Raw genomic sequence first — 15,596 nt, forward strand, 5'->3', positions numbered from 1 at the left:
AAGAATGGCAAGGAAGATTGTAATGTCTTAACTTGAAATTTAGCAAAAATGTTTTTCTTGAACTTCAATGCAGAAAATCAAGGCAATCCAGGTATGAATGTGTGTGTTTTTGCGTGTGTGTGTAAGTGAAGGGGAAATGAAATACTGAGTTATATGTGATGAAACAGACATTGAAATAGTCTGTTATCAAAAAATACACATAGGCAAGATTATACATAATTTTTAAAATCCAAATGAATCGCTGGATTTATACCTAGATCTTCTCACTTCTATGACATACTATATTACTCCTTGCCCTTCCAAGGCAATAAATGTTGCCCAGATCTACAAGTTATTGTTGTGTGCATGTGAACAGGAGCATGCTCTGTCAAAGAGAATTAACCTTTCCAAAGGTACTACTAGATTTTTAATCCATTCACACACACACAGATCTATTTACTATTACAAAAGAAGAAAATGTGGGGTTTTTTTCCTGCTTTTATAACTATAAAATGGAATGTTCTTCTTACCTTTAACCTTATGCTTGAGCTATCCATATCAGTTTTTTTTTTCTACTGACAGTATTTATTGGGAGTAGCTCACTTTATTAATTATGCATCCTGATATCTTATAGAATGGGTATTGTATTTCAATATTATTAATTAAGTGGGCCTTTGTTAGATATAAAGCAAGATACCTCCAGTAGGTCCTCTTAGCTGTAAGTTTTATATTGTAGAGGTGAACAAGGTATTTTTGTATAAATCAGTTTACTAAATTGTATTATTTTCAAGCTAGATTGTGATGGTAAGGTTAAGTAAGGCAAATGTAGTATTTTAAAATACATGACGAGGTACAGATTAAAAATCACTTGCTCAGGATTACGTATGTGTGTAGAGTTGTTGATATACTAGGTTCATGGCCATAATTGTTGTACTGTCTGTTAAAGCTTAATTGAAAACTAATTTAGTCCCACAATGTACTTCTTATTACTTTACTCACAAATAAGTAAATTTAACTGAAAATATAGATGGTGGTTAAGCAACATTTGAGAAGAAAGGCATGTTTATTCAGAAATCATTGGTAAGATCTATAAAAATACACTTTAAAAAATGTCACACAGAGTGTAATGCCTGCTTTAACTGAGTCGCTTATAATGTTCTTCAGGAAGCATATTAAAATTTCTTCACTCAGCTCTTACACTTTCCCTTTCTCATTCTTTCTGCCTCTTGATCTCTTGGTTTTAAAATCTTCCTCCTTATTTTGTAGACACTGCTCTCCTGTTCACTACTTCTTCTCTGTCTTTACGTCTCATCACTGGGCCTCTCTCAGTGTCTGTTTTCCCAACCTTCATCCCAAATTCCAGCTGTATATCTACAACCAGTTGGTCAGGTAACTTTGCACCTTTTTCAGTGCACTCTTTGATAGAGCATGCTCTGTTCTTTTTGTTTGTTTTGTTTGCTTTTTTTTCTCTCTCTCTCTTTTGTTTTTTTTTAACAGCCTGGAGGCCTCTTGTCAAATGTCCCATAAATTTTACCTTTTGTTTCCACATTAATTTGACATGATGATTGCTCAAGAAGTAGAGTGACAGTTCTTGTGCTTTTTAGTGTTTGTGCGATACATGTATGCATTTTTGTTGGTTAGCTACCACTATAGATATAACACTAGTAATGTGAGCAGCCCACATTTTATTTAGTTGTGGCATCTACATTCGAAGATGGTTTATTAGTAGCCTCTAAACTAAGTAATTTTTCCTAACTCAGTAATTTCTCCTAACCCTTTGGGCCTAAGATATCATTGGCTATTTAAGTTCAGAAATCAGGTTAAATTGAGAATTTGATGCAAATCTTTACTTAAGTAAATAAATAGTTAGGTTTATATGCATAAAACATGGACTGTGGTACTCAGTGTTCTCTCCATGAAAAAAAGATTTACCACTTGACATTGCATCTCTTAGGTAATGGAAGAAACAAAACTCACTAGACCTGAAACAAAGCCAGGCAGAACTTTAAAATAAAAGTAAAAAAGGGACATGAACATGTTTTTTGTTTGCTTGCTTGTTTTGGGGCTTTTGGGTTTGTTTTTTATTATTTTTGGTATTTGTTGTTTCGGGTTTTGTGTGTTTTCTGGTCTGAGTCTTCAGAATAAATTCCTTACCTCTTCTGTTATAGAAAAGAATAACCTATAAACAATGAATATATAAATATGAACATTATCAATTATGGTTGTCTAGATATTCTGAAGGTTTTCTTTTCTCAATATACTGCTATTTTTGCTTTGCTAACTTTACAAACCATTATGAGTAAAACATAAATTCCCTCATTTTCTGAATAAGTTGACTCATGAAAGCTTATATTATCTCAAGCCTTTTTCAGAAAGAAGAGTAGTATGAATGTTCTGCTTTTGCACAGCTTGTTGATAAGGTGGTGAGTGATAGAGCTCTCATAGTGATCTCTGCCTATAGATTTGTTCTCTCAAACTGTTCTTCATGGTGTGACCATAGGTTTCTAACAAAGCGGGAGCAAAAATTAATGCAACGGCGACAACATGCAGAGGAGCTCCTAGAGTGGAAGCGACGTTTAGATGCAGAAGAAGCAGAAATTCGTCAAATGGAAAAACAAGCTTTGGCTGCCTGGGACAAAGAATTAATAAAACCCAAAACTCCTAAGAAAGAACTGGAGGACCAGAGAACAGAACAGAAAGGTAATAAATACTAATTCTGTTCACACTACAAACTAAAACCTAACATAATTGAAAGATATATTTCATTACTTTTAAAAATGCAAGGCTGGGCACAGTGGCTCATGCCTGTAATCCGAACACTTTGGAAGGCCAAGGCCAGAGGATCGCTTGAGGCCAGGAGTTCAAGACCAGCCTGGATGACATAGCAGACCCCGATTCTACAAAAAATTAAAAAGTTAGCTGGGTATGGTGGTACATACCTATAGTCCTAGCTACTGAGGCGAAAGGCTTGCTTGAGCCCAAGAGGTCAAGGTTACAGAGAGCTGTGATCACCCCACTGTGCTCCAGACTGTGTGTCAGAGTGAGCTCTGTCTCTAAAAATAAAATAAAATTGTAATTAAAATGCAGATGATTGAGGTGATGCAAATGATGAGAAAGATGATATAACCACAAATGCTGGAGAAATTAGAAAGATAAAAAAAAATTGTGGCCAGGCATGGTGGCTCACGACTGTAATCCTTGCACTTTGGGAGGCTGAGGCAGGTGGATTGCCTGAGCTCAGGAGTTCGAGACCAGCCTGAGCAACACAGTGAAACCCCGTCTCTACTAAAATACAAAAGAAATTAGCTGGGTGTGGTGGCATGCACCTGTAATCCCAGATACTCAGGAGACTGACGCAGGAGAATTGCTTGAACCCAAGAGGTGGAGGTCGCAGTGAGCCGAGATCACACCACTGCACTATAGCCTGGCAACAGCGAGACTCCGTCTCTCAAGAAAAAAAAAAAATTGTAATAACTTTATTCCAATACAAACTTGAAAACTTAGAAGAAGTGGCTAAATTCTTCTAAAAAATACAACTTACCAAAGCTTACTCAGTAAGATAAGAGAACCCTCCTGATTCTTTCACCAGTAAAGGAATTGTACCCCAGTAACTAGGCATCTTTTTACATAGACCTCATCCATCTTTACCAGTATACTAGATTAAAAAGGGGGGGGGGGTGAAACATGGTATTAGAATTCTTTACTTTTCCATAGAATAAAAAAAGAGACATTTCTCAACTCATTTTATGAGGCTAGTATATAAGTTTGATATTATGTCCATAGAAGGACAGTAATAGAAAACGAAAGGCCAATCTTACCTATCCTGAAGTATGTATTAGCACACCAAGTTCAACTATATATGCAAATCCTAATACTTAATGACAGAGTGGGATTAGCACACATTAAACAGTTGATAATGTGGTGAATTACCTTACCCAGATTAAAGGAAAAGAATTGATCATCTCAGTGGATTCAGAAAGGCATTTGATAAAATTTAAAAAGCATTTGTGGGCCAGACTCAGTGACATACGCCTGTAATCCCAACACTTTGGGAGGCTGAGGTGGGTGGATCACTTGAACCCAGGAGTTCGAGACCAGCCTGGGCAACATGGTAAAACCCTGTCTCTACCAAAAATAAAAAAATTAGTTGAGCATGGTGGCACGCACCTGTGGTCCCAGCTACTCGGGAGGCTGAGACACGAAAATCACCTGAGCCCAGGAGGCAGAGGTTACAGTGAGCTAAGATCATACCACTGCACTCCAACCTGGGTGACAGAATGAGACTCTGTCTCAAAAAAAAAAATGACTACATAAAAATAAAAAGCATTTGTGATAAAATAAATAAACCTCAGATGAAAGTAGCCGTAGAAAGGAACTTTCTTTACCCGATAAACGGTGTTAACAAAAACAAAAAACCAAACCTATAATAGATACCATACTTAATAATAAAATACAGAAAGTTCCTTTGGATTTGGAGATAAGACTAGGATGCTTATTTTTAGCTCTGTTCAGCATTGTGTAGAGGTCCTACACAGTACATTTAAGGCTAGAAAAAGAATTAAAAGCTATAAGGAGTGAGAAGAAGCAGAATTCTTGTTACTTACAGTTAATAAAGCTACACACATAGACAATCCAGAATTTACGTGTTAATTATTACAATTAATAAGTGAGCTTAACAAGGTTTCTGGTTATAAAATTCATATACAAAATTCAATTGCATGTCTATAGATCAAAAATTGATTAGAAAAATATTTTTTAAAAAAGATACAAATAGAAACAATATATAATAGAAACAAAAAATATGAAGTACCTAGGAATAAATTTAACAAAAAGTGTACAGGATCTTTATATAGAAAAATTTAGAATTTTATTAGGAGACGTTAAAGAAAACCAAAACAGCCTGGGCACAGTGGCTTGCTTATGCCTGTAATCCCAACACTTTGGGAGGCTGAGGCATGCACATTGCTTAAGCTCAAGAGTTCATGACAAGCCTGGGCAACATGACCAAACACTGCCTCTACAGAAATATTAGCCAGGCATGGTGGCACAGGCCTATAGTCCCAGCTACTTAGGAGGCAGAGGCAGGAGGATTGCTTGTTCCTGGGAGGTCGAGGCTGCAGTGAGCCCTGTTCATGCTACTGCACTCCAGCCTGGGTGACAAAGCAAGACCCTGTCTCAAAAAGTAAAAAAAAAAAAAAGCCAAAATAAATGGAACATTATTCCATATTCACAGATTCAGTGTCATAAGATACTAATTCTCCTTAAACTGATCTGTAGATTCAAGACTATTTACATCAGAAACTCAGCAAGGTTTCTTCATAGGAAACCTTTGACAAGCTCATTAAAAGATTTATATGAGGCCAGGCATGGCGGTTCACACCTGTAATCCCAGCACTTTGGGAGGCCGAGGTGGATGGATCACCTGAGGTCAGAGTTGGAGTCAAGCCTGGCCACTATGGTGAAACCCCGTCTCTACTAAAAAGACAAAAATTAGCTGGGTGTGGTGACATGTGCCTGTAATCCCAGCTACTTGGGAGGCTGAGGCCGAAGAATCACTTGAACCCAGGAAGCAGAGGTTACAGTGAGCCGAGATCATGCCACTGCACTCCATCCTGGGCAACAAGAACGGAACGCCATCTTAAAAAAAAAAAAAAAAAAAAAAAAATTACATGAAAGAACAATGACCAAAAAGCAAAGACACTAGTAAAGAAGAACCACAAAATGCTGAAACTTACTTTACCATATATCAAGACTTCTAAGTTGTAGTGATTAAAATAATACATTTGCACAGAGAGAGACAAATAGACTGTGAAACAGATAACCCAGAAATAGATCTGTGCATCTGTGGAAGCTATGACTCTCCTGTTTGTGGGAGGCAAAAATGCAACGAGTAATAATATGCTAAAAACAATGTTTATCAGTATAATTTTCCCATTGACCAAGATTGTATATTTTTTTTTCTTGTTTTCACCCTCTCTTTCTAGAAATAGCAAGTGAAGAGGAATCTCCAGTACCTCTGTACTCTCATCTAAACAGTGAAAGCTCCATTCCAGAAGAATTAGGCAGCCCTGCTGTTGAATATGTACCATCCGAGTCTATTGGACAGCAACAGCCAGGGACTCCAGATCACAGTATACTTACTGAAGAAATGGTTTGTTCACAGGAACTAGAATCTTCTACCTCTCCTAGTAAACATGTAAGTTAATGTGTATTTATATCTTAAAGATTCTCTGGAAAAAAGCTGTGTAAAATGAAAAGAAATAAAGCTTTTCACTTACAAATATATGAATTTTGGCATTAGTGGCGGTTATAAAATCATTTGCTATCAAGTCTGTTAATATTGAGTGAATAGGAACTTCTAAAGTCTTTATGAAAAACAATTTGTGGGAACAACACAAGTTCTTTCTGAAGTTTGTTTTTTCACATAACAAAAACAGTAAGATCTTAAACCACACCAGAGTACTTTTACTGTAACTGAATTAATAACTTCTGTATAACTCATAGAATAAAAGTAATGGTTTAACCACTTAAAGGCAGGTCTGAAATAGTTGTTGATTTTAAATTAAGATAATGGCCATTATTAGACTAAGATTTTCTACATTGTCCTTAATTGTGTACTTTATAGAAAAAAAAAAAACTAGCTGGTAAAAACTCAAGATAGAAACTTTACTGTTTTTTTAAAATATAGAAAATAATTAGCATAACAATATTAAATATTTAGTATACTGTGGTATACTAAAGTATACACAGACATTGTTAAAGCCTCTTTATGTTTAAAAAAAGATCTGCCCAAATTCAGAATGGAATATTCTTTGTTAGAGTCTTCCATTTTTATTGTGATGGAAAGAATTAATTTTATTTCCCCATTGAAAAGTCAATCAGGTTCATTTATGTTACAGCACCTAGAAGATCTAGAAGAAAAACATTTTTTTTCTGAGATGGAGTTTCGCTCTTGTTGCCCAGGCTGGAGTGCAGTGACACGATCTCTGCTCACTGCAACCTCCACCTCGTGGGTTTAAGCAATTCTCCTGCCTCAGCCTTCTGAGTAGCTGGGATTACAGGCATGCGCCACTATGCCCAGCTAATTTTGTATTTTTAGTAGAGACAGGGTTTCTCCATGTTGGTCAGGCTGGTCTTAAACTCCTGACCTCAGGTGATCCTCCCACCTTGGCCTCCCAAAGTGCTGGGATTACAGGCGTGAGCCACCATGCCCGGCCAGAAGAACATTTTTTATTCATTGAAGAGCCTATTCAATATTATGTTAAAAAATATTTCAGTGTCCTTGTGCACATACTTGAAATCACCATTTTTAGGTTATTAAAGGCTTTTAATAATTATGTTAGTGGTCTCTTATTTATTGTATGATAATATTAGACTTATATAGATAATTTACTTGTAGCATTATCTATTATTCTGTAAATTTCTGCCTTCCAGGAATTTACAACCAAACTGTATTTATACAATCTTAAAAGTTTATTAGCTCTTATAAATCAATTACATTCTACCTAGCATCATTATTGATGAGGCTCGGAGTAGCCACGAACTGATTGACTATTAAAAATTAGAGCTTTTTTCACAAGAAAATATATCAAGGAAATCAAAACTAGTATATCTTAAAGTAGTTTTTATAATAAAAGCTAATATTTATTAAGTGTTTATTTACAAAGTTTTTACCAAGTGCCTTACATGGATTATCTCATTTAACCCTTGAAAGAATCCTATAGATACTGTTCTAATCCCCAACTTAGGAAATTTGCCCAAAGTCACAGGGATAGGAAGTGATAGTAGCTAGGAATCAAATCAGGCATCTCACTTCCACCTGATGTCAGGGTAGAAATTTTGTCTTTTGTTCTCTTGTGGGCAAACGTCTTATGCTCTGTTTTCTTCTTCCCTTCCTCTCTCCTTTCTGTAAAAGTACGTACTGAGTATTTTCAAAATTAAAAGAATTGGGGGAGGGGTAAATATCACTGACATAATAATCACTTCTAATTGATTGTAAAACTTTTTAAAAGCATGCTCTCTTTTATAATTTTTTTCTATGTCTTCAAAAAAAATTGAGGTCTTATCCTTTATATAATTTGTAAACTTTTTTTAAAAATCAGCTTTCCCAGGTTGAATAATTTGTAAACTTTTTTCACTTGGGTCCTAACATTTATCTTAAATTCTTTGTAAATATTATCTTTATATGGCTAGTATCTCAAATTTTAAATAGAATTTTACAATTATATCACAAAATAGTTTGTTTGGTTTTCTGTTTGAACAGTCACTTCCCAAAAGCTGCACATCTGTGTCAAAGCAGGAGTCTAGCAAAGGAAGTCATAGGACTGGAGGACAATGTCACCTGCCTATCAAGTCCCATCAGCACTGTTATAGTTGGTCAGATGAGTCATTATCTATGACACAGTCAGGTAAGACTAATCATGAGGAGTTTTTATCTGTGTTGTATTTGAACAGCCTCTACTCTAAAAGGCTTCAAGGAGTTTGTTGACTTTAGGAAGCATATGTAGACAGACAGTGGTGGGTTTATGTAGGATTGTGAAGAAGATTAATACCATATTGAGTATTGCACATTCAGTGTATTGCTTTTTTTTGTTGTTTTTTAAGATGGGAGTGTCACTCCGTCACTCAGGCTGGAGTGCAGTGGTGCGATCTTGGCTCACTGCAACCTCCACCTCCCAGGGTCAAGCGATTCTCCTGCCTCAGCCTCCCGAGAAGCTGGGATTACAGGTGCCCATTACCACGCCCAGCTAATTTTTGTATTTTTTTTTTAGTAGAGACGAGGTTTCACCATGTTGGCCAGGCTGGTCTCGAACTTCTGACCTCAGGTGATCTGCCCATCTCAGCTTCCTAAAGTGCTGGGATTACAGGTGTGAGCCACTGTACCTGGCCCAGTGTATTGCTTTTTGAATTCAGTTTTAGTTTTGAGAGTAAACATTTAGTAAAGGAAACATGAAAAATGTTATTCTTTGTTTTTTGTTGTTGTTGTTTTCATAATTGATTATGTATTGTACCCTTTTGTTTTCCATGTGTCAGACAATTATAAATCATGGAATTTTCCTACACCCATATTTACAGCTCTTCTTTCTACTTTGAGTAACTATATAATATTTCAAAGAGTAGATGTACCGTAATTTATTTAACTGTTTCCCTAGTGATGGCCATTTAGATTTTCTCAAATATTTCACAATTGCAAATAATGCTATAATAAACATCTTTATGTAAATATTTACACATATATGTAGTCATGCATCACTTAACATCCAGGATATGCTCTGAGAAATGTGTCATTAAGCAATTTCATCATTATGTGAACTTCATAGAATGAACTTAGACAAACCTAGATTGTGTAGCCTGACTGCACTCTCAGGCCATATGGTATAGCCTCTTGCTCCTAGAGTGTAATACCTGTACAGTATATTACTATACTGAATACTATACGCAATTGTAACACAATGTTAAGTATTTGTATACCTAAACATAGAAAAGGTGTAGTAAAAATATTATAATCTTGGGACCACTATCATATATTTATAATATATGATATGTAGTCTGCTATGTAGTCTGTCATTGACCAAAACATCATATGTGGTGCATGACTCGTGTGTGTGTGTGTAATACCATATGTCATTTATATGTGTTTATCATATATATGATAAAAATTCTTTTTGTATATTTCAGCGTGGAATAGATTCTTAGGAATAGAATAATTGAGTCAGGCCAGTTGAAGAATGTTGTCTCATATTTCTCTGTGGAAATTTATTAATGTTTTTATATATTTGCTTTTATGTACGTTGGTGAAAAATTGCTTCCAAGAGAATAACTTGTCAGTAGACATAAACTTAAATACTTGGAAACGTGCGTTCTTATCCTGGATCTCTTACTTACTGGTGACTTTCTTCAGGTTTCTTTGCCAATACTGGCTTATCTTTTTCGTTTGTTAGCAATGGAATAATGTTTCAACCATCCTTGCATGAGTTATGCACCAAGGATTAATAATAACGTTTGTAAGATACTGTTTTATTGGTGACGCTTATTTAAGTAAGAATAAATGGTTTTAGAAAAGTAGTTCTGAGGTTTCTAGGCCGGGCGCGGTGGCTCAAGCCTGTAATCCCAGCACTTTGGGAGGCCGAGACAGGCGGATCACGAGGTCAGGAGATTGAAATCATCCTGGCTAACCCGGTGAAACCCCATCTCTACTAAAAAATACGAAAAACTAGCCGGGCGAGGTGGCGGGCGCCTGTAGTCCCAGCTACTCGGGAGGCTGAGGCAGGAGAATGGCGTAAACCCAGGAGGCAAAGCTTGCAGTGAGCCGAGATCGCGCCACTGCACTCCAGGCTGGGTGACACGCGAGTGAGACTCCGTCTCAAAAAAAAAAAAAAAAAAAAAGTAGCTCTGAGGTTTCTAAACAACAGATTCACTACCTATTCAAGATGACATTATTTATATTCAGTATTTGTAGAAGTGGCAGATATTAATGTAGTAAAGTTTTAATACCTTTACTTAAATGATGGAGAGTTTTATCAACCAAGCTAATATAATCAGTGTGTGTCAAATAATCAGAAACTCATTTTTTACAAACAAGTTATTCTAGCAGGTTATTTTGTTTTGAGACAGTCTCTAGCCCTGTCGCCCAAGCTGGAATGCAGTGGCATGATCTCAGCTTACTTCAACCTCTGCCTCCTAGGCTTAAATGATCCTCCTGCCTCAGCCGCCTGAGTAGCTGGGACTACAGGTGCATGCTGCCACACCCGGCTAATTTTTGTATTTTTGGTAGAGATGGGGTTTTGCCATGCTGCCTAGGGTAGTCTTGAACTCCTGACCTCATTAGTCTGCCCACCTTGGCCTCCCAAACTGCTGGGATTATAGGCGTGAGCCAGTGCGCCCGGCCTGTGTTTGGTTTCTTTAGTACTTAAAAACATAAACATTTTCCAAGGTCTTTCATCTAAAAACCCCAAGTTTTTCATCGCCTGCTATTAAATCTTCAACCATAGATGGTAAATATATTTTTTTATTAGAAAATCACTGCTGGTGTATACAATTTTTTAAAATATTAATTTAAAATAGTTATTTTGGGGGCAAAATTGAAACTAAGCCTGTGAGAGTGTAGTGGTCTACAAAATCTTATCAAAATAATAATTTTGGAAGTACATAAGTAAATAATTGAGCCTTGCCTATGCTAAGGGCTCAGTATGATGCCACCACTAATATAAAACAAGCCTAACTTTCCTAGTATGCCTTAACTCAGTGTCATAGAAGTGACAGGAACTCACATTTTATTATTTCTTATTCAGATATTTAGACCGACCACACTATTAAAAAGACATTTGTAATCTTTTTGCACTTAAATAACTTCTATAACTAGCTCTTATGCAGTTTAACCTGAAGTAACTGATAGAATCCTGGTCTTTGACGTAATGTTAAGTCTGAGTCTTAAGATTTGTGTATGATATTATTTCTATTGTAAGACTATTAAATGTCTCACTCAACATTAGTGTATGAAAATGACACCATTGTGTGATTGAAGGAGGTGTGAGGAACAGTAATTCCTATGCTATGTAATTTCCATGTGTAGTGAAATAAGCAGTGTCTTTAAATGATACCTGTTTGTTTTCATAGCATGTGTATGACACATTATAATGAAATATCCTTTTCATGATGTTGCTATGAGTAGACGTCTTGTATATGTGAACTGTTGGAGAGGAAAGATTTAACTAGCTTCCTTTCATTTATTTTAAATATTTTGAGAGCTTTCAAAGAAAGATTACAGCAGAGTCTATTTCTTTATAATTTCTCTCTTTTTAATGTGATATTAAGCCATCAGCTAATGAATCACAAGCAATTTGAAGTGGTAAAACTCTAGTTTGATTTTAATATGACTTAAAAACTATTAAATTATGTATTAATAACCAAGGCAAGAGACAGTTAAATATGATTATCTTGTCACCAGAAGTAATTTCTTGCAGAATATCCAAATTTCATCAGTCTAAAAATTTCTCAACTTCCAGCTGCATGTCTTACCAAGACAGCGTATCTCAAGATTTATTTATAATTTCAAGTAGTACAATTAGAAAGTGAAAATAAATAGGAGGAACCAAGCCAAAAATAAAGTGTGTGTGGCAAGGGGGGAAATTATAGGGATGCATTTTAGTAATACATTTTTTTCAGAAGCTCATATTTTAATTATTAGATTGGCTTTATTTAAATGGAATATTACATTACAGCTTTTTATTAGTAGTTACTGAGTTAACATTATGCTTAAGTCAAAATTATAAATAAAAGATTTTGTATCTCTTTCAGAAACTACATCTGACCAGAGTGACATTGAAGGTAGGATCAGAGCTCTGAAGGATGAATTGCGGAAAAGAAAATCAGTTGTGAACCAGTTGAAGAAGGAACAGAAAAAAAGGCAAAAGGAAAGACTGAAAGCCCAAGAAGCCAGTCTGATCAAGCAGTTAGAGGTTAGACATAGGAAGAAAGGGGTTTAATGTCAAGGCTAATGTGTATGTGACGTCTAAAATGTTTTTAATGTTGTTAATAAAGTAATGGATTAGGATTCTTCATTATTAGTGTGGTGCCACATTTTATTCTCTTAAAAAAAAATCTGAGGGTGTCTAAGGACATTCTTGCTTAAAACATTAAATTTTATTTGTTTTTTATTTTTATTTTTTTTGAGACAGAGTCTCACTCTGTCGCCCAGGCTGGAGTTCAGTGGAGTGATCAGTGGAGCAATTTGTGCTCACTGCAAGCTCCGCCCCCTGGGTTCACACCATTCTTCTGCCTCAGCCTCCTGAGTAGCTGGGACTACAGGCGCCTGCCACCATGCCCGGCTAATTTTTTGTATATTTAGTATACAATACATAGAAACGGGGTTTCGCCATGTTAGCCAGGATGGTCTCGATCTCCTGACCTCGTGATCCACCCACCTCGGCCTCCCAAAGTGCTGGATTACAGGCATGAGCCACCGCGCCCGGCCTAAACATTAAATTTTAAATTTAAATATTAAAATAAGTATTAAAATAAATATTAAAATTGGCTATATATAGTGGTGTGTTCTGAAGTCCCAGATACTCAGGAGGTTGAGGCAGGAGAATTGCTTGAAGCCAGGAGTTTGAGGCTGTAGTGCACCATGATTGCACCTGTGAATAGCTACTGCACTCCAGCCTGGGTAACATAGCAAGACCCCCACCTCTAAAAATTAATATTAAAATAAAGTATTAGATTTTTTTTTTTTCCTAAATAAGAAAGATTAGGCCTTTGAAAGAAAGATTGGTATCTATACCCTTGTAAGCAGAGAACTACCAGGTAAATAATTTCAGCGTTTGGAATTGTTGCTGCTTCCCTTCCCCAACTTTCTTCTTTCCTCTTCCTTCCCCCTTCCCTTTCCCCTTTTTTTCTCCTTTTCTTTCCTCCTTCCCCTTCCCCTTTCCCTTTTCCCCTTCCCTTCCCCTTTCCCCTTCCCTTCCCTTATTTCACAGAATGGTGTTTCATGCCACACAACTTATTAAATAGTACAACTCTTTGTACTGTTTGAATAGATTCTAAATGATAACTTAACTTGAATTTTCCCCCAAGCTGTAGCAGCCTTCCTGATTCTGTCCCAGGCTGGGATGTCTTCCTTATTCTGTTTTTCCCTGTCCATTCAGTCACTAGTTCTCATGGATTTTTTAATAAAGTTTCTTGTTTGTTCCTTTCCATTCCTACTGCCTCCAGGCTAGTTGGGGCCCTTATGACCTCTTGCCTCTACTGTCTGCGTAGTCTCTTAGATGTTCTGCCTCACACTGCTTTTCTATTACACACATTCTGCTTTTCTATTACACACATTCTGCCAGCCCCTGTTCCTAGAACATGACATTCATTGTAGAATCAGACTGAATCTCCTACTTATTGCAAGAATCCCTTCTCATCTCATCACCAGAGAACATCATTCAACTTCTACCTGAACACTTCCAGTAATAGGAATTTTCAAAATTTCGAGCTAATTGGTTTCCGTGTTAAACTCTAAGTGCTCTAAGTATTAGAAGAGCTCTTTGTTGTATTTAGCCAAAATTTCTGTCCTTTCAATTTCCACCTTTTGGTCCTTGTTACATAACAGCAAACACATGCTTCTCCTACCGCTATTAATTTAATCATCAAATATTCAGATGCCTATTTATGTGCCAAGAGCTCAGCTAATTACACATATTTTTCATTTAATCCTCACAACAAGGTGTGAGTATTATTATCCCTCTTTTACAGGTAAGGAAACTGAGTTTCAGTGAGATTAATGATTTATCCAAGGATACACAGCTCATAAATGGTGAAACTAGGATTTTAATCTAGTTCTAATTTTAAATTCTGTGCCTTTACCATTGTATTGTCTTCCACATAGAAAAGAGGCCTGTTAATAGATCTGGAGAAAATAAACATTTAAACAGGTACACAGTACACAGATGGAATAGGGATTGTAACTTACACAATGGTTAGAGTAGGAAAAGTGATTAAGATACAATGACCATACTGGGGAGTTCATGCTGGAAAGAAGTGGAAATAAAATTTAAAAATACAGATTATATTCAGGACCTTAGAAGTAAAACTGATGAATTTGGATTTCATCTTATACGTCAGCTAATGAGTCATTGAAGTAACTGTTGGAGATAAAGTACTATTAGAATGAATGGTATTGCTCAAAAATGTTCCTTAATAACTATGTCAGTCAGAAAAGAGCCCTCTAGAGAAGTGCCATATGATCCATCTCTTCCAGCATTCTACTTAATGGCGTAAACAAAGACAAAAGAAAATTCTGTATTTAACTTTTAAAATTACAGTATATGAGAGAGATATATATAATACATAGCAGTTAATATAAAAAATCTATTGGATTTTATTTGATCACAGATTTAATAAATGGACTGTACTCATAAATGTATAGCTTTCAGATCTTAGTAGTCATAGTCCTCATGTATACCTACTGAGCTAGAACACCTAGCTGTGGTATAGGTTTAATACCAGGAGTTACCTTAACAAAATGTTGACAATTCAGATGAAGGTAACATGGATGATGAGAGTTGTAAAAGTAGTGATTTCAGCCCAGATTTTACGGATCCGTAGCAGTTGACAAGCATCCATCCATCCATTAGTTCATTCTATAAATATGTATTGATAGGCTACTTTGGACCAGACATTGTGAATAGGACATTACGTACCAGACATACAGTTTTGAACAAAACACTAATTTCAAATAGTGAGAGCTGTAAAAGTAAGGACTTCAGCCCAGAAAACTAAGGAATGATAATATGAGATGGAGGGATTCCCTTATATTTCATGCAAATTATAAATTAGTAAAGTTTTGTTTACAAAGAATGGGTAATAACCAGGAAAGTTTTTTTTTTTTTTTCTTTGTATTTCTGAACTATCATACTGTCAACTATACCTTTCTCTTTTTATAATTTGTATCCCTTACTTAGCCCATAAGAAACTTACTGCCATTGAAACTCAGAACAGAATGGCTAACTTCTTAAAAATATCATGAAAGTAATAGTACACTCTTTAGCAAATATAGTCAAAGAAGTTTTTTAATGTGGCAAGGTATGAGTTATTGCTTCATCGTATTAAATTTCTGTAGATTCACAATGTCGTTT

General features: G+C 36.0%; 1 protein-coding gene across 11 annotated transcripts in view; it reads left to right on the plus strand.

Moving 5' to 3' along the window:
• The window catches only part of CEP350 (centrosomal protein 350), a 161,274-nt gene that overhangs the window by 118,734 nt on the left and 26,944 nt on the right, over window positions 1-15,596 (plus strand). For all 11 annotated transcript variants that reach the window (XM_028851021.2, XM_078001058.1, XM_078001059.1 and 8 more), the window contains 4 exons: window positions 2,480-2,679; window positions 5,964-6,175; window positions 8,243-8,387; window positions 12,277-12,437. In XM_028851021.2, coding sequence (XP_028706854.2) covers window positions 2,480-2,679; window positions 5,964-6,175; window positions 8,243-8,387; window positions 12,277-12,437 — 718 coding nt within the window. The remainder of the gene's footprint in view (window positions 1-2,479; window positions 2,680-5,963; window positions 6,176-8,242; window positions 8,388-12,276; window positions 12,438-15,596) is intronic.

Source organism: Macaca mulatta, chromosome 1 (assembly GCF_049350105.2).
Source record: "Macaca mulatta isolate MMU2019108-1 chromosome 1, T2T-MMU8v2.0, whole genome shotgun sequence".
Taxonomy (NCBI): domain Eukaryota; kingdom Metazoa; phylum Chordata; class Mammalia; order Primates; family Cercopithecidae; genus Macaca; species Macaca mulatta.